The following is an 18,213-nucleotide window of genomic DNA, read 5'->3' on the forward strand; positions in this document are numbered from 1 at the left end:
TGTCTCCAAATTTCTATCCAGGGACTCTATCCCTGCCAGTGCCAAGCCTGGGCTGCTTTCCATGACCCATTTGTACCTTAAAAAACCAGTACCCCTTGTGTGACTCTTAGACATTATCAAGTCTAGCCACCAGCATGAGATGCAGACTTGGCAAGCCTGTACCACAGCTTCAGTGTGCTGACCTAGAGAAAAATCCTGTCGGAAGATTTATCCTCAGTGATGCTGTTTTTTTCTTAACCACAATTGATTTCTTAGACCCAGATAACCAATATCAATTCTTCCATTTAAGCAAAGGTTTTTCTTCAGTGGTGGGGTCTCTTATTCATAACAACTGGTTCCTCAGCTCCATCTGATCAGAACTGTAGATTATTAATTCAAAATTGTACAAAAAATGGCCCTGATGGAGTCTTTGCTTTCCTCTGGAACTTCACAAGCCAGATCTCTATCTTCTGCATTTCACTCAGCATTCTTATCCAAGTTCCCACAGAACAGCCCATCAAGCTTTGAATACTCAAGGGCTTATCCAGCCCAAAGTTCCAAAATCTTTCACAGTTCTTCCCAAACCAACAGGGTCATGTCTGTCACAGCAGTACCTCACAATCCTGACATCAGTTTCTGTGTTGGTTTGGTTCCTTTTGCTGTAATAAAGACCATGGCCAAAAGCAACCTGAGAAAGAAATTACTTATTTCATCTTGTTTCCAGGTAATAGTCCATCACTGAGGGAAGTCAAGGTATGAACTCAAGTAGGGCAGGATCTCAGAGGTAGGAACTCAAATAAAGGCCATGGAGGAATGCTGCTTTCTGGCTTGCTCCTCCCAACTTGTTCAGTTTTCTTTCTTATAACTCCAGGAGTAGCACCACCCAAAGTTGGCTGAGAATTGCCACATCAATCAAGAAAATGCCTCATAGGCTTGCCTATAGGCCAATCTAGTGGGGACATTTTTTCAATTGAGAGTCCCTCTTCTCAAATGACAACTTATGTCAAGTTGATAGAACTCTAACCAACAGTCTGTGGGCATGCAAAAATGGTAAAGTCAATTTGGAAGGAAATTCATCATTTTTTTCGAAGCTAAATATAATCTTACCACCTGCCCCAGAAACTGTATTGTTACTAATACTTAAATGGGGTGAAAGCTTATACCCACACCAAAACCTGTAGCACAGATTGTTAGAAGTTCTTATTAATGAAAACAAACCCGGAGCCAGGTATTGGAGTGAATGCTGAAAGATCAGAGAAACAGAACCAGCCACAGCTAACCTCACCTTGCCAGTTTCTCACCTGATCTTGTTTCCTTAAACTGGAAGCCTCTGAGTCCTCATCCAAATGGATCTCAGCTGAACTGCTGCTAAAAGCCTAAAAGCTTAACAAGAACTCTAGTTCCTGGTCCTCATGCCTTATATACCTTTCTGCTTCCTGCCATCACTTCCTGGGATTAAAGGCATGTGTCACCATGCCTGGCTGTTTCCAGTGTGGCTTTGAACTCACAGAGATCCAGATGGATCTCTGCCTTTGGAATGCTAGGATTAAAGTTGTGTGTGCCACCATTTTCTGCTCTCTATGTCTATACAGCGACTGTTCTGTTCTCAGACCCCAGATATGTTTATTAAGGTACACAATATATTGGGGAACACAATATCACCACAAAAACCATTCACAACTTCTGAAAAAAAGCAACCAAGTTTTCCCTCAGTAAGGAATAGTTGAAAAAGTTTTAAGTGTAGCCATATAATGGAATGTTATTTGATAATAAAAATAAGTGAACTATTAATAATAAGTTATTAAAAGATATGCAAGAATCTTAAATGCATGTAGCCTAGTGAATGCAGCTAATTCTAAAAAGTCATATGTCTAATGTAACCCACTGATGTGACATTCTAGAAAAGGTAAAACCATAGAGAGAGTAAAAACTCTAGTGATTCCTTGGAAGTGGGGCACAGGAAAGAAAATGGAGAGATAAAAAGTAGAGCAGAGAATTTCAGGGCGGTGAAGGAAGCAACTCTATCTGATATTATAACGGTGTGTACATAACATCCAGTTGTCAAAACACATGCAACTACTGTTTACAAAGAGCGAACCCTAATACAGATCGTGTACATGTACTTCAGTTAGCTCAACATTAGTTCATCTGAGAAAATGAACCACACTGATGTGAGATATTAATAATATGGGCAAGTGAAAGTGTAAGTGGAAAGTATTTGTGTCTTCTGCTAATTGTTTTTAAACCTAAAAGTGTTCTAAAGATGAAAAACATATTTAAAAATATTTGAAGGACATTATTAGAATATGGAAACTGTTTACTTTCTAGTTGAAAGATTTCATGTGATTTTTCCTCTCTATGTTATTTTTATTATATTTTTACTAATATACAATTTGCATATGGTGAGAAGTCTCCCTCTTTTGGAAAAGTTTTCATAAATGTATACTGTTCATAGAAAACATTATAATCAAGGTATAAACTGACTCCATCACCCCAAACCCTTAATGTTTGCCTTTTTTGCTGTTGTTCTTTATGATAATTTCTTGGTTTTTTTTTTCCTTTTATTTAAAATGGATTCTTTTCTCGTCATCCTGATTACAGTTTCCCCTCCCTTTATTCCTCCCAGTTCTTTCCCATCTCCCCTCCCATTCAGGTCCACTTCTTTTCTGACTTTCATTTGACAAAAACAGGCTTCTAAGAGACAACAACAAAACTCAGCAAAATAAAATATAATAATCTAAAACAAAAACTATCTCATCGATGTTGGACAAAGCAAACCAACAGAAGAGCCCAAGAGAAGGCACAAGAATCAGAGACCCACTCGCTCACATATTTGGGAGTTCCATAAAAATACTAAACTGAAAGCTATAATGTATACGCAATAGACCTGGTGCAGATCTGTGCAGGCCCTGTATGTTCATATGAGCTCTGCTCAGTTGATTTAGAAGGACTTGCTCTCCTGGTGTTCACTGAGCCATCTCTCCAGCCTAGAAGTTCTGTCCTTCCCTTCTCTCCTTCTTTCTTTCCTTCCTTCCTTCCTTCCTTCCTTCCTTCCTTCCTTCCTTCCTTCCTTCCTTCCTTCCTTTCAACTTTCTTTTTTTTGTTGTTGTTTTTTGACAGAGTCTGTCAAAAAGGCCTTGGCTGGTCTTGAACTCACAGAGCCTCTGCCTCCCAGCCTAGCAGGTCTTATTTTTGACTGAGTCTTATTTTATAGTGTATCATGAATGGATTATGGGATTGGCTTGTCTTAAACAAGTCTTTTTCTAGGTAACAAAGCTTTTCTCCTATGCATTCTTATAAATATTTCAATGTATTAAATTTTACATTGAAATCTATGACCTACCCTTTCATTTTTATTAGCTTTTTATTAGTTATACCAACTAATTGGTTTCATAATGACATTTCACACATATGCAAAATATACTTTGATCATTTTCAATTCCTTGTTATCATACCTGCACCTCTTACTCTTCCCATTTCTCTACCTCCAAGCCCTCTACTTTCACATATAATCTCTTTTATTTTTTGATTATTATTGTTTCATGTGTATATACATACACACATATAAGTACAGCCAGCTGAGTCCATATATGCTACTCATATGTATACATTTTAGCCTGACCACTCACTATTGTATAACCACTTAGGGCAGCAGTTCTCAAACTGTGAGTTGCGATGTCTTCGGGGGTCAAATGATCCCTTCACAGGGGTAGCCTAAGACCTTCAGAAAACACAGATCTTTACATTATGATTCACAACAGTAGCAAAATTACAGTTATAAAGTAACAATGAAAATAATTTTATGGCTGGAGGTTACCATAACATGAGAAATTATATTAAAGGGTCACAGCATTAGGGAGGTTGAGAACCACTGAATTAGGGGCTTCATCCCTAAGAAAGACTGATATTCTCTCCTTAGCAGTAATTAATTACCTACTGTCCTTCATCTAAGGGTGGAGTCCTGTGAAAGTTTCAGCATCAATGCTTCGGGTCAACCTGTGTTGTCACTGTGCAAGTCTTGTTTAGGCAACCATTTTGTTAAGATTTCATAGGTGCAGCCTCTCTGTCATGTCTGGAAGATACTATTTTTGCAGCAGTTACCTGGTGGGTCCTCCATCTAGTTCTTATAATCTTTGTGGTACCTTTTTATGATATTCCCTGAGCTTAGGGTATGGTCACCTCATGGTCAATTGGTTCTCTTCATTTTATCCAGTTGTGGCTTGCTGTGATGGTTTCCATTTTCTGAAAAAAAAAGAAGCTTCTTTTATGAGGGGTAAGAGCTACACTCCTCAGTGGGTATAAGTGTAAATACTTAGAATGCAATTAGTGTATGCTGGTTTAGGAAAGTGGCCATAGTATGTTCTGTGGCCTCGCCAGTCATGGTTAATTGGCTAGGTTTAGAGTACCAGACATTAATTCCTTCCCATTGAGCAGGCTTAAGTCCAATTAGACAGCCGTTGGTTACTGCCAATATGTAAATGCTAACATGGTTGGGATTAATAAGCATCACAACTGGATGGGAATATATAGACTGCTTTTCTCCCTTGGTAGCTTGTAACACTGTGAGCGCTAATGCTCAGGGAGGAGGCTTCTAGGTCAGTTCCAGCTCAGTTTCTCCCAGACCCGTGTTTGAATTGTGTGGTGTCTTCAGCAATACAGACTTCACCTTCAAATTCTGAGAGGGAATCAAAGGTAATGACAGTACCTGTTTTGTTTTTTTTTGGGGGGGGGTCTCTTGGACTCTTCTTACCAACAATTCAAAAGGCAGTTTCTCATACCTGGTACTAGGGTTTTTGTTGTATAGACTACGGTTCTAGGCTAATAATTCTATGATTTTTTAAATTCTTTATATACTCTCAATATTAATCCCTGATCAGATATGTATCTGGCTAAGATCTTCTTTCACTCTTTGGGTTTCCTCTTCACTTCCTTTGTTGTACAAGAAGCATTTTTATTTTGTTAGGTCCCACTTGTCAAGTGTTGTCCTTAATTCTTGAGCAAGTGGAGCCCTAATGGCAAAGTCCTTTCCTACACCTATATCATGTAAGGTAGTGCCTATATTTTCCTCTAACAGTTATAGCATTTCAAGTTCCACATTAAGGTTTTTGATCCATTGGCAGTTAATTTTTGTGTAGGGTACTAGATGTGGGTCTAATTTTGTTCTTCTGATAGTGGGCACCCAGATTTTCTAGCACCATTTGTTGAAGATGCTATTTTTCCTCTAGGGTATGTTTTGGACATCTTTGCTATGACCTACCTTGAGATCATATCTCCACCTCCTCTTCCTCTTCCTCCTCCTCCTCCTCCCCCTCCTCCTTTAATTCCTCTTCATTCATACCCTCCTGTCTTGAGACAAGGCCTTGCTATGTTGCCTATACTGGCTTTAAACTCAGCATCCTCCTGTCTGAGCCTTCCAACTGCTGGGATTACAGCCATGATCCACCATATCTGCTTTTTTAGTTCATTTTTATATGAAGTATTAGAAATAGGAAAAGGCTAACTTTTATTAAATATTGTACATGACTATTCAAATGATTCCACAGTATTTGTTGAATTTTTGAAAACACTATTGTTTCTTCATTGAATTGGCTTTACACCTTTGTTGAATCAGTTGACAATGTATGTGAGACTCTATGTTTAGGTATCCTGTTAACCTGTTTATATAACCTTTGGTTGATACCACATATCCTGAAAACTGTAATTTTAAGTCTAACATTTTTCTTCTTCAAAATTATTTTGGTTCTTCTACTTCCTTTTTCTTCCCATATAAACATATTAATAGACTCCCACCCTTTTTTATTTTTTGAGACAGGGTTTCTCTGTCTAGCTCTGGCTGTCTTGGAACTCACTCTGTAGACCAGCCTGGTCTCGAACTCAAAGAGATCCACCTGCCTCTTCCTCCAGAGTGCTGGGATTAAAGGCGTCAGCCACTACCACTTGGCTCCCACCTTTTTCTAAAATAAAATATCCTGCTAATATTTTTTTTGAGACAGGGTCTTATTATGTAGCTCTGGCTGGCGTAGAACTAATTGTGTAAACCAGGCTGGCCTTGAACTGCCAGAAATCCACCTGCCTCTGCATGGAATCTATTATTTATTTTGGGGAGAATGGAGGCCTTAGAAAATCTTTATCTTCCAATCTACAAATACTATAAATTTATCTAACCTTTAGGCCTTCATTACTTTTCTTCCAGCAATATATTATAGTTCTCTTAGTGCAAACCTTGCATATGTTTTGTTAGATGTGTGCTTCTGAATGTTGGTGTTTGGAGGAGCTATTGTAAATATATGTACTAATTGTAGTTTGATCGCCTTCATCTCCTTTTGAGACAGAGTGTACAGGCTGGAAGTGAACTCACTTTAGTCCTTCTGCCTAGTCTCTCGTGTGTGAGTCTTATAGGTGTGAGCCGCCAGACCTAGTCAAACTTCAACTTCTATTTGTTATAGAACATATAAATATGGTTGGTCTTGAATCCTACAGGCTTGCAAAATTCTCTTACCATTTATAATATCATTTTAACAGATTGGTGGGGTTTTTATACAAAATAATGACATCTGTAAATACTTTAAGTTTTGCTTTGAGGTATATAAAACATTTTGGACCTGATTTCCCTGGCTAACATTGGAAAAACAAGCATCATCATATAATTCTCAGTCCTAGGGAAAAATAATTCAGTCTTTTGCCATGAAGAAATTATAATGTTAGCCACAGTTTTTTGTTTTGTTTTTAAATGTCATGTATGAGGTTGAGAAAGTTTTCTTCCCAGTTTGCTAAGAGTTTCAGCCATGGCTGAATGTAGCATTTTGTCAGATTGAGGTTCTAAATCTTCTGCAACAATGATCTGTCCCCTCTTTGGTGTGTAAATACAATGAATTACATCAATGAACTATGAATGAGGAACTAGCCTTCAATTTCCAACATAAGCCCCCACTTGCACATAAATTGTTATCCTTTTATCATCTTTTTTTTTGAGAGTTGAGAACCAAACCCAGGGCCTTGTGCTTGCTAGGCAAGCGCTCTACCACTGAGCTAAATCCCAAACCCTCCTTTTAACATCTTATTAGATTTAATTCGTATCAGTATATCCTGCAAGTAGATTGGTATTGTAAGCCATAGGATTCATAACTGGGTAATATTGATGATTATTTTTGTCCTCTGATAGCATGCATAACATCTTCTGGCACCGTGAACACTAGTAAATAGGGATGATGCTTAGAGTTGGGCATCAGCTTGATTTTTCTATGTTGGATTACATAAGTGTGTAGTGTCTTCAGCAATAAGGCCTTACTATAGGGTTGTGGTGAGTAACTAGTAGCCTTGGCAATAGCCTGTAATGTTTTCAGGGGTCTATGGATCCACTTTGGCTAACAAATCACCAAGTTATAACCTACTCTTTGTGTTAGAAAGATTTACTTGTTTGTATAAGATGTCTAGTTTGGCCAGGCGGTGGTGGCGCATGCCTTTAATCCCAGCACTCGGGAGGCAGAGCCAGGCGGATCTCTGTGAGTTTGAGGCCAGCCTAGGCTACCAAGTGAGTTCCATGAAAGGCGCAAAGCTACACAGAGAAACCCTGTCTCAAAAAACTAAAAAAAAAAAAAGATGTCTAGTTGGAGCATTGTCTCCCAGTATTAGTTGTCCCTTCCCATATTCTGTCATTCCATGTGCCCTCCCTTCATCCTCTCCATTTAGTCCTCCTAAATTCAATTCCCCATTTATCCCCTTTATAACACTATTTTATTTTCCCTTCTTTGGAAGATCCGCTTCTTCAACAAGGTCCCTTGCTAGCCAGCTCATAACATGGGTTATTCTAAATAAAATACATATATCTAAAGCTTAAAAGCTAACTTCCACATACAAGAGAAAATATGCAATGGAGTCATGTGATGGATTGAGTATAAACAATAAATGTCTACTTTTTAATAACTAAGACAGGTACAACATGTCAAGTATTATGGTATGTGCTCAAACATCTTTCAGTGTAATGCAAATTTCAACTATAAAAAATTTTAGGGTCTAAAAAGATGACTTGGTGGTTAAAAACCTTGTTGTTTTTGCAGAGGACCCAGGTTCAGTTCACAGCCCCTACATGGCAGTTCACAAACATCTCTACCCCCAGTCCCAGGAGATTCAATGCTCTCTTCCTGCTTCTATGGGCACTGGCATGCGTGTAGTGAACAGACATGCATGTAGGTAAAACACTCAGACACATAAAATAAAAACAAACAAATGTGTCTATTTAACACTTATTTAAAATGTTTTAAATGATTTATTATTTTATGTTTATGTCTATGCACCACATCTGTGCCTATTGCCTGCAGAGGCCAAAGATGGCATCAAATTGCTTGGAACTGGAGTTATGGATGGTTTTGAGCTGCCATGTTGGTGCTGTGAATTGAATCCAGGTTCTCTGGAAGAATAGGCAGTGCTCTTAACTGATAAGGTGTTTCCAGCCCTATTAAAAATTTGATTCCAGCGAAGGAAATTTGAGAAAACTGAAGGTTGTTCATGTTCAAGAAAATCTGTATGTTGAATGGAAACAAAGTATTCATTATTTTATCTCTGAAAAAGAAGCATGACCTTTTAAGAAATCAAAATGCCAGTGATATGTTTTCTTATCTTGCTATTATAACAGATCATAAGTGAGATTTTTGAACTCCACTGTCAGATCAACCTGGGTTTGAGTGTCATCTCAGGTATTAACTAGTTATATGTTTCTTGATTGCCTTTTTCATAAGGTAAGACTAATAGTAATATCTAATTTATGAGTTGTTGTAAAGATCCAGTAAACAAAATACAGAAAATATTGAGCCAGCAGTACACAATCTGTGTAAATGCAATGAATCTTCCCTTGATATACATAGTAAAATGGATGGAACTCCTGACTGTCTTTAGATTTTTGTCACTTGGCCTATATTCTCTAACAGCTTTGTTCTCCCCCTTCCTCCCTTTTAGATTCGGAGACATATTGTGTGTTTCAAGACAAGAAGTATAGAGTGGGTGAGAAATGGCATCCCTACCTGGAACCGTATGGGCTGGTTTACTGTGTGAACTGCGTCTGCACAGAGGTACAGTGCTTTATGGCATAAGATTTCCCACTCCATTCCCTACCACACAGGGAAGTTATCAGTACTCATTTTGCCAGGAAGCTTAGGTGATTAAAAACATAAAAGATATTAGGAAACACCCCCGGTGTCATGGCACATGTCTATTATCTCAGCACAGACAAAGTACAGGCAGGAGAATGTAGAATGAACATTCTTGGCTACATGGCAAATTTGACATCTGCTTTAGAGAGAGCTGGGAAAGGGATGGAGACAGGATTGCAAGGAATATCTCTCCTGATTTTTTCCTGTTAAAGTTTGTTTTTTTTAAATCTCTGAATATTTACTGTAAATAAATTTCTTTAGACTTTTAGACTAATTGTATAGGACATAGTAGGAGAAAGCAGAAGAATCGGATAGTAGGAAAATTAATCTACCCTCTAGATGACAGTAGAGGCAACCCCAACTGTGGCAACAAATAATGTCTCCAGACATGTTTAGTTGCCTTGATGAAAACCACAGCAGTAAGTCATTTGGGAAAGAAAGCCTCATCATAATCTTTGAAAACTGAGAAGTCTGAATGCATAGAAGGAACTACTGTAAGGGCTGCATGTAACTCCTGTCATGAGCCCAGCTAGAACAGGCACAGTCACTCACAGGCCTGTTCTTTTTGACATTTGAACAGAACTTCTAGGTTTTCAAAATTTTACCATGTATAAAGCACCCTTCATGTGTTACAATAGCAGGTGGTAGTCAGGGTTTGTGAGGTCTTAGCTTTGAGGTAGACTAACTTTCAGACTCTACAGTAAGCCACCTGTGATACATGGTATGTTGGATAATTTACCTATAACCTCTAAGATTCCTTCAGCTTCTCCTTAAAACCAGGGCAACAATGCCTGGCACGTGGAGCATGCCTGTAGATCCTATCACTCAGGATGCTGAGTCAGGAGGAGGATCATGAGTTTGAGTCTACCTGTCACAAAAAAATAAGACATAACGGTATTACTACCTATTTCATATGTTGTATTAAGGATTAAATTCACTAATTCATTTAAAACTAAGAGTAAGAAATGCTAACTGCTACTGTCATCATTATCATTATGATTATCAGGCCTCTTATTAATCTCTGGAATTTAGAACAGAATTCAGTATACAACATTAAAGATTGAGTTTTCTTCTCAGCTAGGAACTGTGCTTTCTGATGTGCTTCTGAGCTCACCTCCATATGCTATTACCTGATTTTGAGGCGTGTGGTGGTGCATTAAGAACCTGTCTGCTGTTTCAAAAGGCAATATTACAAAACTTTATTCTAGAAAGCACATGAGGAAAAGGAAGTTGTATTACGGTGACTCCAGTCTGGATAAAAGAAGCCTGCCTCTTTAAATGGCTAGGGCTTGTATTAAACAGAGCATCTGGGGGCTGATTAACTGCCTGGTATGGCATTATTTTGTCAGATTCTTGACTCAGTACATTGGAGATGGACAGCTAGCCCTTGGGGGCCGAGGCTTTGAAGTCCAAAAGGCAGTGAAAATGTTAACGTGATCCTGATGCCAACAGCTCACACACTTTCTCTGTGCTCTCCACCACTCTTTACCCTGTAACAACCTGACAGATGCAAGTCACCCTTCCTTCAGATGAATTATGGATGGGAAATGTAAAATGTATTTCCAAAGCTTGCTTTTTTCTGGCAATAACTGAGAGCTGTCAGAGTTGGGATTCTGTATCGCTAAGTCATACAGGAACCAGGTTGCCTCATCCAGACATACTAGCCGATTAGCTCAATTTCTACTTTTAGCTTATTCTCAGAAACAAATGCTGGCTGAAAGGGGAAATGAGGAGAGGAGTCACGCAGCCTACTGAATCAAGGCAGAGTTCTGTAGAGTGCAAGGACTCACATGCTAGGGATGTCTCTGCGCATAGGGCTGGGAAGCAGCTCTCAAGGGACCTATTACTCACCACCCTTTCTCTTCCATGGCATCAGGCAGGTGGTTATGAAATCAGAATAGGCCCTTGGAAAAGCCTTGCAGCTAGAACTGGGAAGGGTAGAACTATCACAGAGCCAGGCTCGAGGAAGCCTCCCATATTTAATGGGAGGCTTTGAAAACTGGGACTGTGTTGAAAAAGTATGCTGATATGCTTCCAATCAACCCAGCAGAGGTGCTAAGAGTGAGAAAAAGAATTTTTTTTTAAAGAAGGATGATTGCATTCACATTCTTGGGAATGCATTATTCACTGTCTGGGTGAGTCCTTGCATGACTGTTTCCCAAACTGGCAGAATCCCAGTGACCTTTGAAAGACATTTTTCTCTCTCTTTTTCTGCCTTCTATCTTTCAGAATGGGAATGTGCTTTGCAGCCGAGTCAGATGTCCAAATCTTCATTGCCTCTCACCCGTGCATATTCCTCATCTGTGTTGCCCCCGTTGCCCAGGTAATACAGTTTGCCTTTGTTTCTCCAGGCTGTGTGTCTCTGTTTTCCCTCTTCACCTAACCCAACTAATCTTCCTAAACTCCCCCAGAAGGGAAACTTCTAGTCAGAAATAACAATAGAACACTTTTAGACAACTTAAGCTGGCCCCTAAAATACACTTTATAGCCCAAATGGGACATATTCTGGGTTCTAATATGTTATTGGGTACCCAGTAACAGATTTTCATTGGGCTTTTAATCATTTGAAAGGGAATGAAAAGGGAAAAAGGAATTATAGCTATAAACAGCCTCTTCCTGCCATGGGCAGTGGGTAACAGGGGGGTTGTATCATTGTGGCACGTGTCCTATACAATTAGTGCTGGAATTGCATCCAAGCATAGCTTCAAGATGATGAGAAGCTGTTCATAAATCAAAGGAACTGAACCAGTAAGGTTTATGGCAGTATAAAGCTGCCTGCCTGCTGAACAGTCACCTCCTCCACACTGTACAGTTATTAGGTACACACTGTTAAGAGCAAGTCTGGGGAGAGCCAGCTAGAGACTTTTTCACAAAGTTGTTAGGAAGGCTACTTTCACAGTGTGTGGTTAGAGTAGTTTTCTGAGATATATGCCCCCTCAATTACACTTTATTCTGAAACAACTAGGGCCTGGTTCCTGCACCAAAGGCCTGGAACCATGGAGAAATTCAGAGAATGCCTGCCAGCCTAATGACATTCCAAGGGAAAGCTATCTGACAGTCTTGAGATCTGTGAAGTCAAGGCCTTTCTACTCTCTAGGTATATTCATTATGCCGTAGAACAGAATTGTTGAGATGAAGGTTTCTGGGTGGACTTTAGGGAGTCAGAGAACTCTTCGAATTTAATTGCAGGTTTTCAGTTTACTGTGTACTGCTTTACTGATATTACATTTTAAAGTATACTTTTCTGTCTTTGTAAATACAAACAAACATAGGCATTTCTTTTCCCAGGTGACAAAATATCACACACAGATTTATTATTCTTTGAATGTTGGTGATGATAGTACATGCTTCAAGACATGAGGAACTGACCAATCTGAAAGTTACTTTTCAGAGTAAATTTCTACATGAGCTTGTTGTTTTGTTTTGTTTGCTTCTGCTTAAACTGGATTACAGGGTACAATATGCAAGAGGCTCTGGCAAATGAGAGAACAGTATTTCTCATTAAATGGCTACTCTGGAGATATTATCTTTAGTCTGCCAGATATCCTACTAAATCACTGTGAAAATCTCTCCAAGAAGTGGCCTAATGCAATAGGAACTTATCTAAACCACAGCTTCTTTAATCATGGATCATTGGTAGAAAAAATTATTGACCAAAAATGGAAAGTAGAGGCTAGCAGTTATTGTTAAGAGAAATGTAAAAGTGTTAAGAGACTTGAGATTGTAAATCGCCAGAAGGAAAAGGTGAAATAAAATTACTTGAAATGCACAGAAACAAGCTTTGTTTTTCCTTTCCTTGCTCTTGCAGTTTGCTTCTGAGAAAGTTAATATTTCTTTTTCATTGTGCAAGCTCTTTCTGTGAGTAGTTGTGCCAAAGTTCTCTAATCCTTACCTTCAGAATGTCTGATGTTGTCATTCTTGAATGATAGTTTGACTGGGTATAAAATTTTAGGTACATGCTCATTTTCTTTCAGCACTTGGAAATTATTTCTAAATGGCTTCCTGTATTCTTTTGTTTATGGATGAAAATGGACTATTTGATTTATTTTAGGGCCTTTTATTTCCTTCATCTAGAAAGATTTTCCCTTGTACTTTGGTGAACATACTAAAATGTTTTTACGTATAACTTACATTCCTTTAGTCTGTTTGGTATGATTGTTGTTTTGGTGTTTTGTTTTGTTTTTTGAGACAAGATCTCTCTACATAGCCCTGGCTGTCCTACAACTTACTAAGTAGATCAAGCTGGCCTCAAACTCATAGAGATCCACATGCCTCTCCCTCCCAAGTACTGGGATTAAAGATGTGTGCCAGCACGCCCAGTGGTATGATTGTTTTTCAGTCTAAGTACTTAGAAGTCTATTTGTCAGTTATCATTTATATAAAAATAATCATTTCCCCTATAATAATGGTTCTCAACCTTCCTAATGCTGTGACTGTTTAGTACAGTTCCTCATGTTGTGGTGACCCCCAACCATAAAATTATTTCATTGAGACTTCATAGCTGTAATTTTGCTATTGTTGTGAGTTAAAATGTAAATATCTGACATGCAGGATATCTAATATGTGACCCTTGTGGGGTTCTCGACCCAAAGCTTGAGAAACACTGCAACCTCCTCCCTTCCTTCCTCCCTGCCTTCCTCCTTCCCTCAATTTATATTTTGAGATAAGATTCCATGTGCATTACACTGGCCTTCCTAGTCCTCCTGCCTCAGCATTTCCAGTGCTATAAAAGTGTTTTTCATGTATATTTTTCACCTCATTTAATTGGTCCTCTCTTTCTCCTGATGTCCCCTTTGCATTTTTTATTTCTCATATTTCCCACAGTGATACTTCATCAATTCCATCCTCTAGTTCATACATTCCTTTCAGATGTGCTATTTAGACAATCTGTTAGATTTTGTTTATTTATCTTATCTTCAATAACTGTATTTTCTTCCAAGTTTTCAAATTGTATTTTTAAGACATTAGCATGTTGTTTTGTAATCCTGTTATAACTTCTTGGGGTTTATTCTCTTTTTGTTTTGTTGTTTTAAGTATCTGAGATTTTCTTACGCTACAATCTAGGTTGAAATATTTATGTTCTTTTCAGATGTAAATTCTGACTTTTGTAGTTTCTTGATAGCTTGTCTTAATTCTGAATTTTTTCTTTTTCTAGCTATTGTTTAAAAGCTTATTCTCCATAAAATTTTTTTTTATCTAGAATGAGCCCTTTATTCCTTCACCCATAATGATTTCAGGCCTTTGACACACTTAGCTCTAACCTAGGAGTTTGGGTGTCTCAGACTAGGTTCCTCCTGCCTTGATACTTTGTTTCTACTTTTACTTTAATGTGGGATACTATTCCTTCATAATGTTCTTGAAGTAGGACCTCAACTATAACTGCCAACTTTTAATAATCACTGTATTTGGGGGAACAACACAGTATGGGCAGAATTATGTTGGAGCCTTTTTAGTTGTGAGACATGTGACCTTGGTTCCAAGCCATGTTAGTCACATTTATTTTAAGCAGGCAAAGCAAGATGATTTATTATTTTCTTTATTCTTTTTTTATCATTAAGAAATTTTCTATTCATTTTACATACCAATCACAGATCCCCCTCTTCCCTCTTCCCACCCCTCCAAACTCCCCCCCCCCAACCCACCTTCCATTCCCTCCTACAAGAAGGTAAGGACCTCCCATGGGAAGTCAGCAGAGCCTGGTATACTCAGTAAAGGCAGGTCCAAACCCCTCCCCCTTCCTCAAGGCTCTGCGAGGTGTGCCAACATAGGCAGTGGGCTCCAAAAAGTCAGCTCATGTACCAGGGATGGATCCTGATCCTACTGCCAGGGGGCCCCTTGAGCAGATCGAGCTACACAACTGTCTCGCTTATGCAGAGGGCCTAGTCCAGTCCCATGGAGGCTCTATGAGTTCCCACTAGTTTGCTTTGGTTGTCTCTGTAGGTTTCCCCATCATGATCTTTATGTCCTTGCTCATATAATCCCTCTTCCATCTTTTCCACTGGACTCCTAGAGCTTGGTCCAGTGCTTGGCTATGGATCTCTGCATCTGCTTCTATCAGTTACTGTAGAAAGGCTCTATGATAGCAGTTAGGGTATTCACCACTCTGATTACCAGGGTAGGCCAGTTCAGGCACCCTCTCCACTGTTGCTATTAGTTTAATGTGGGGTCATTCTTGTGGATTCCTGGGAATTCCTAGCACCAGGTTTCTCCCTTACCCCAGAATGTCTCCCTCTATCAAGATATCTCTTTCATTGCTCTCCCACTCCATCCCTGTTCCAGCTTGACCATCCCATTCCCTCATGTTCTCATTTGCCATCCTCTACCCTCTATTGCTCCTCCATCCCCAGTTGATGATGAAGAGGTCATGGAGATCTCTTCTGTTGTTTCCCCTTCCCAAGGTGATCAGTGTTGCATGAATCTTAAAAGTTCTTATTAATAAAATCAAACCCGAGGCGAGTTATTGGGGTCCATGCTGGTAGATCAGAGAGACAGAACGAGCCATAGCTATCTCACCTCGCCACTTCCTCAGCTGGTCCTGTTTCCTCAGACTGGAAGCTTCTGTGTCCTCATCCAGAATGAATCTCAGCTGTACTGTGTTGCTCCATAGCCTGAAAGCTTAACCAGGCCAAATGCTTAACCAGCCAAATGCCTAACCAGCCAATTGCCTAACCAGCCAAAATGCCTCTAGTTTCTGGCCCTCACGCCTTATATATCTTCCTGCTTTCTACCACCACTCCCTGGGATTAAAGGCTGGCTTTCTGGGATTAAAGGCGTGTCACCATGCTTGGCTATTTCCAATGTGGCCTTGAACTCACAGAGATCCAGAGGGATTTCTATCTCTGGAATGCTAGGATTAAGGGTGTGAGTGCCACCATTTTCTAGCCTTTGTATCTAGTGGCTGTCTGTTCTCTGACCCCAGATAAGTTTATTAAGGTACACAATATTTTGGGGAAAACAATACCACCACAGATCAGTACATTCTTCTTAGGGTCCTCCTTGTTTCCTAGCTTCTCTGGAGCTGTGGGTTGTAGTCTGATTATCCTTTGCTTTACATCTAGTATCCACTTATGAGTGAGTACATACCATGCTTGTCCTTCTGAGTCTGGGTTACCTCACTCGGGATGATATTTTCTAGTTCCATCCATTTGTCTGCAAATTTCATGATGTCATTGTTTTTTACTGCTGAGTAGTACTCCATTGTGTGTATATGCCACATTTTCTTTATTCATTCTTCGGTTGAGGGGCATCTAGGTTGTTTCCAGGTTCTGGCTATTATGAATAATGCTGTTATGAATATAGTGGAGCATGTGTCCTTGTGGTATAATTGAGCATTCCTTGGGTATATGCCCAAGAGTGGTATAGCTGGGTATTGAGGTAGATTGATTCCCAGTTTTCTGAGAAACTGCCATACTGATTTCCAAAGTGGCTGTACAAGTTTGTATTCCCACCAACAGTGGAGGAGTGTTCCCCTTGTTCCACATCCTCTCCAGCATAAGCTGTCTTCAGTGTTTTTGATCTTAGCCATTCTGACAGGTATAAGATGGTATCTCAGAGTTGTTTTGATTTGCATTTCCCTCATGACTAAGGATATTGAGCAACTCCTTGTCTTTCAGCCACTTGAGATTCTTCTGTTGAGAATTCTCTATTTAGCTCTGTAGCCCGTTTTTAAATTGGATTGTTCATTATTTTGACATCTAGTTTCTTGAATTCTTTATATATTTTGGAGATAAACCTTCTGTCAGATGTGGGGCTGGTGAAAATCTTTTCCCATTCTGTAAGCTGTCATTTTGTCTTATTGACCATGTTCTTTGCCTTACAGAACTTCTTACAAAGCTTCTCATTTTCAGGAGGTCCCATTTCTTAATTGTTGCTCTCAGTGTCTGAGTCACATTTTTATTGTTATGACAGTAAATGGGAGAAAACCCAAATTAACTGAAGAGAAATGGAGTTACTTTGACTCACCTTTTCAGAGGTTTCAGTCCAGTGTTATTTGACTGTGTTGCTTTTGGACTTGTGAAGACTTGCATGATGGAAAGCATTTAGTGAAAGAAATGGCTTATGCAGCATCAGGCAGGCAATCAAGCAGGGAGAAAGAGGAGAGAGAGATATCGGGGTTTCAATATTTCTTTCAAGGAGATGCCCCCTTGCTAAGATCTAATTCTTTCCACTGGGCCTACATTCTAAATGGTCTGCTCCATCTTAATAGTGCAATGTATTGGCATCTAAGCCTTCATTCAACATTAGGCCTTTCAGGGATATTAAAGATCTAAACCATAACACCAGCATCCCAGAGAAGCCATGTGCAGACTATAATTCCACCTTAGCTGTGTAGCCCCACCTATCTGTATGTCTCAGGTGCCAGCTGACCATTTGATTTGGCACTCAATCATTACCATACTCTTCTACATCTGATTCCACAAAATGTTCACTTTATTTTTATGTTTTTTTCCTTTTAATTTTTCATTAGTTTTTTTTTTTTGCTTCATATCACCATAGTTTTTCATTTGGAAAAGAACCAAGAGATTTTTCATGTATTATCTTTGTCATGTTGAACCAGAGTACAAGCAGTTACCTTTTTCTTTCTATTAAGATTTTTCAAAAAAGCAAATGGCTTAAACCTTAGTGGACAAGAGGGGCTTTGATTAAAAGGAAGAATTTTCCTATGCAGTTGTTTTTTTTTTTTTAAATCTCAGTTGTACTATATGGAGGTTTTTAGTCTCTTTGCTGGATATTTCTAGAAATAAACAGTACCCATTCATGTGAGATAGCGTGTTATAATCATGTTTGGAGACAGGACAATAAATTTGATAGCATCTCTATACTCTTTCCACTCCAGTGTCTATTAGGCATAAAGAATCTCATATCTTCAGGGCCACAGAACATTTTAGTCAAAGAAAAGGCACTGCAATTAGAACCACCATATGACCCAGCACTTATGTCCTGTAATAGAAGCATATATACATTCATGTTCATTGTTGCTCTACTCACAATATCTAGAAAATGGAATCAGCTTAGACATTCACCTGCAGATGAAAGGATAATGAAAAAGTGGTACATACCTATCATGGAATTTTATTCAGCCATAGGG

The 18,213-nt window shown here is 39.1% G+C and overlaps 1 protein-coding gene across 4 annotated transcripts in view; it reads left to right on the plus strand.

The window, feature by feature from the left end:
- The window catches only part of Chrdl1 (chordin like 1), a 123,280-nt gene that overhangs the window by 22,634 nt on the left and 82,433 nt on the right, over window positions 1-18,213 (plus strand). For all 4 annotated transcript variants that reach the window (XM_042269028.2, XM_006970289.4, XM_042269029.2 and 1 more), the window contains exons 3-4: window positions 8,932-9,044; window positions 11,355-11,448. In XM_042269028.2, the coding sequence (XP_042124962.1) occupies window positions 8,932-9,044; window positions 11,355-11,448 (207 nt within the window). The remainder of the gene's footprint in view (window positions 1-8,931; window positions 9,045-11,354; window positions 11,449-18,213) is intronic.

The sequence above is a fragment of the Peromyscus maniculatus genome, chromosome X, assembly GCF_049852395.1.
Source record: "Peromyscus maniculatus bairdii isolate BWxNUB_F1_BW_parent chromosome X, HU_Pman_BW_mat_3.1, whole genome shotgun sequence".
Classification (NCBI taxonomy): domain Eukaryota; kingdom Metazoa; phylum Chordata; class Mammalia; order Rodentia; family Cricetidae; genus Peromyscus; species Peromyscus maniculatus.